The 3146-nt window shown below is 52.2% G+C and overlaps 1 protein-coding gene across 1 annotated transcript; it reads left to right on the forward strand.

Moving 5' to 3' along the window:
* The first annotated feature begins 2023 nt into the window (after positions 1-2023).
* On the forward strand, positions 2024-2910 carry LOC139433294 (uncharacterized). Its single transcript, XM_071202231.1, has 2 exons — positions 2024-2076; positions 2163-2910. Exon 2 carries the CDS (start codon positions 2235-2237, stop codon positions 2859-2861), a length of 627 nt encoding a protein of 208 aa, XP_071058332.1. The 5' UTR covers positions 2024-2076; positions 2163-2234; the 3' UTR covers positions 2862-2910.
* Positions 2911-3146: the final 236 nt, after the last annotated feature.

The raw sequence follows: 3146 nt of genomic DNA on the forward strand, positions 1-3146 counted from the left end.
GGTTCAATGCCTCCCCGGAGGATACTGTTATCCCGGCAACCCGCCAGCAGATGAAAAGACCCACCCCTCCGCCTCTCCACCTCTTCTGAGGGATGAGGGAACCGCGCAGGGGTCTGCTGGAGGCTACTGCCGGGTGCTCCGTCCTGCGCCTCACCGGGACCCTGACTCCAGCGCGGTGTGGCGGCCTCGCCCTGGCCGTCCACCGTGCGCCCTCTGGGTCGTACCCGAAACTGTCGGGTATCCTTTGGGAGAATCAGACTCTGGAGGAACGTGAGGGGAGATTACAGGGATCTCTGCCCGCCTAACGAGTGCCTAAATGGGACACCGCACCATGATGCAAATGAAAACAAACACAGATTTGAAAATAAGCTGAGTGCGTCTTTCGTGAGTCTTTTCACGCTTCCTTCTTTTTTACCCACGATTCTGGTGACATTTTCCGGTACCGAAATGCTCAAGAATACAGGTCGGATGGCGGTCCGTTGTCCGATCTGCAATAGCTCCTACCGTGCCCTGAGCAAGCACCTACAGAGGAACCATGGTGTGCGTAACTTGGATGAAAGAAAAATTCTGCTGTTGTTGGCCAACGGACGGACCAACATTAGGCTCCATCCCTGTACCATTCTGGGATGCGAGTACCACGGCACAAGGCTGGATCGCCACTTGGCCAGAGACCATGTTGAGCTGGCCCGGGAGGAACTACATGTGGTTCAAAATCAAATGAAAATGACAGTGGCCAAGAAGGAGCTTTATGAACTCCGAATGACAAACCCCACAATAGAAATGATTACCACTTGGGCTGTTGACACGGTGGCAGACGACGATATACTGTCACAACCTCCACCCTTGTCCCCGGTGAATGAATGTGACAACCCGGACTGCAAAGAATGGAGGCTGGAGGCTAACGCAGTGAGGGCTCAGCGGGACATATATGCTGCTGAGGTGAAATCCCTGCGCTGCAAGTTGCAGCAGAGGATAAAGGACAAGCGACAGAGGATGGATCAGCGGGCCGGGGACATGCCCGCGTTCGATGGGGAGGAACGAGAGCGGGTCATTCTGAAGAAACGACCCCGACCAGAGTCGACACCAACGAGGCTGTCCAAGTCGAAAGGTCCCTCCTGCAGCAAGTCTCCCATTCCTGCCTGCAGCACGTCTCCCATTCCCGCCTGCAGCACGTCTCCCATTCCCGCCTGCAGCAAGTCCCCCACTGGCTCTCACACCCATTCACCCAGCTCCTCAGAGCCTGCATCCATCCATACCGAGGCCTCGTCAACCTCCCCTCCCATAAATTCCCCCTGGTTCCGGGGCAGGGGCCGGGGAAATATAATGCGGGACATAACATTCCCACGGATCATGGGTAAGTGTTTTGGCTATGTGACACATGCAGTTTCTGTAACACATCATGTGTTGTCATTAAAGTACTGTTTATATTTCACAGAGGAGTATCTGCAAGGATACCGGGAGCATTATGCAGGTATCGACCCACCAGTGAGGCTCCAGGAAAACACAGTCTCCAAACTAAGCAGAGTGAAGTCGTTCCTCAGTTTCATGGCACACGGTTTCAATCGCCTGTCTGACTGGCTCTTTTTGAGGGATCTCAAGAGGATACGCGGGTGGTCCCGGAGCCTGATGAAGTCAAGCCTTCAGGTCACGACCTCCGACTTCTACATCAAGAATATATCACACTTTCTCAAGTACATGGCCGACACACCGTGCAAGGGGAGCAGGCTCAGCCAAACGGACATGATTTTAATCAAACGGGAAGTAGTTGCCATCCTGAAGTCCCTGAAGAGAAAAGTACTTATCCACCAGATGCAAGTGAAGCGTGACAAGATGGAAGGTCTGCCGAGCCACAACGACCTAATGACATGCTTGACTTCGACCACCACTCGCATCCCTCGGCTCCTGGATGTGATGGCCAGCAATCCGACTACCGCGACCCGGACACTGCTCTATGGGTATATGACTCTTCATTGGAGCTGCATTTATGGCCACCGTCCGGGGGTCTACTCCAACATGACCAACGCCGAGGTCCGAAAGGCGGATACAACTGGCACTGCCTTCGGCTACCTGGTTCATGTGAGTGCTATTAATCAATGTATTTATTCTGGCAGTTATATGCATGATTGACATTGTATTGACACTCTCTATCTCTGTCATAACAGGTAAGTAACCACAAGACGGCCAACGCGTTCGGGGAGGCGCAGCTGTACCTCACCGTAGAAGAATTTGGATGGATGAAGAGGTGGCTGGAAATTAAGGGTACGCTGACCTGCACCCAGAGCCGTTACTTTCTGTACACAGAGGGGAAGAACCCGTTCAGGAAGCTTGCCTACTCCCTGAGGTTGGCATGGGCTGATGTGGGGCTCCGCAGTCCCATTAACTTCACCGACCTCCGCACAGTCCACGCCGATAATGCGAAGAGGTTTCAAGACAAAGGCAACCGCCAAAGAGTGAGTGATTTCATGTGTCACAACACTGCAACTGCGGACAAATTTTACGCGAATAATCCTTCTTTGAAGGAGGCTGCGGACATTCGGTTGCTCTTCACACAGTCACTTCAAGCAGCGGCGGCGGCATCGACAGCAGCAGCAGCAGCGGGAAATGAAGACACTTTTGCGGGTATTGACATCGACAGTGACAACTCTGGAGAGGAGCACAGCCCGGCTCCCTACCAAGACTCCCTACCAAGACATGTCCCGAAGAGGGACCAGTCACTGGCCGAACACAACCCCTCAGACATGGGTGAAGAGAGGGTGCCATACTCTGCCCCAACTTCACCCACTGTTGCCAGTGATCAACTTGTAAATATGCAGTGTGTTGTTGTAATCAGTCCCCTTGTAAATACGTTATATCCTGTTTGAATTTATTTATTACTGTCAATATTACTGTAAATAAAGTTTGTTAAAATTACTAAGTGTTCTGTTTTTAATCCCACTATGGGTTTTCTTCTTTTAAGATCCCCAGGGGCACGATATTCTGGTTCTGGTGGTAGCATGTAGGTGTTTAGTCCGAGTGAGGAGTGCTCAAGTGTGGGATGATTTGTAAGGTAGAAGAGGGTAAAAAAAGTTAAAGTGTGAACCTCCAGCAGGGCAGGTGGTGCTGTGAAGAAGGCCGACTATGGGTGCCGATGGGCGGACGGCAAAGCA

This window comes from Pseudochaenichthys georgianus, unplaced genomic scaffold, assembly GCF_902827115.2.
Source record: "Pseudochaenichthys georgianus unplaced genomic scaffold, fPseGeo1.2 scaffold_1801_arrow_ctg1, whole genome shotgun sequence".
Classification (NCBI taxonomy): Eukaryota; Metazoa; Chordata; class Actinopteri; order Perciformes; family Channichthyidae; genus Pseudochaenichthys; species Pseudochaenichthys georgianus.

What these genes read in the sequence shown, in the direction of transcription:
- LOC139433294 (XM_071202231.1), top strand. Translation starts at nt 2,235, where the DNA reads ATGAAGAGGTGGCTGGAAATTAAGGGTACGCTGACCTGCACCCAGAGC.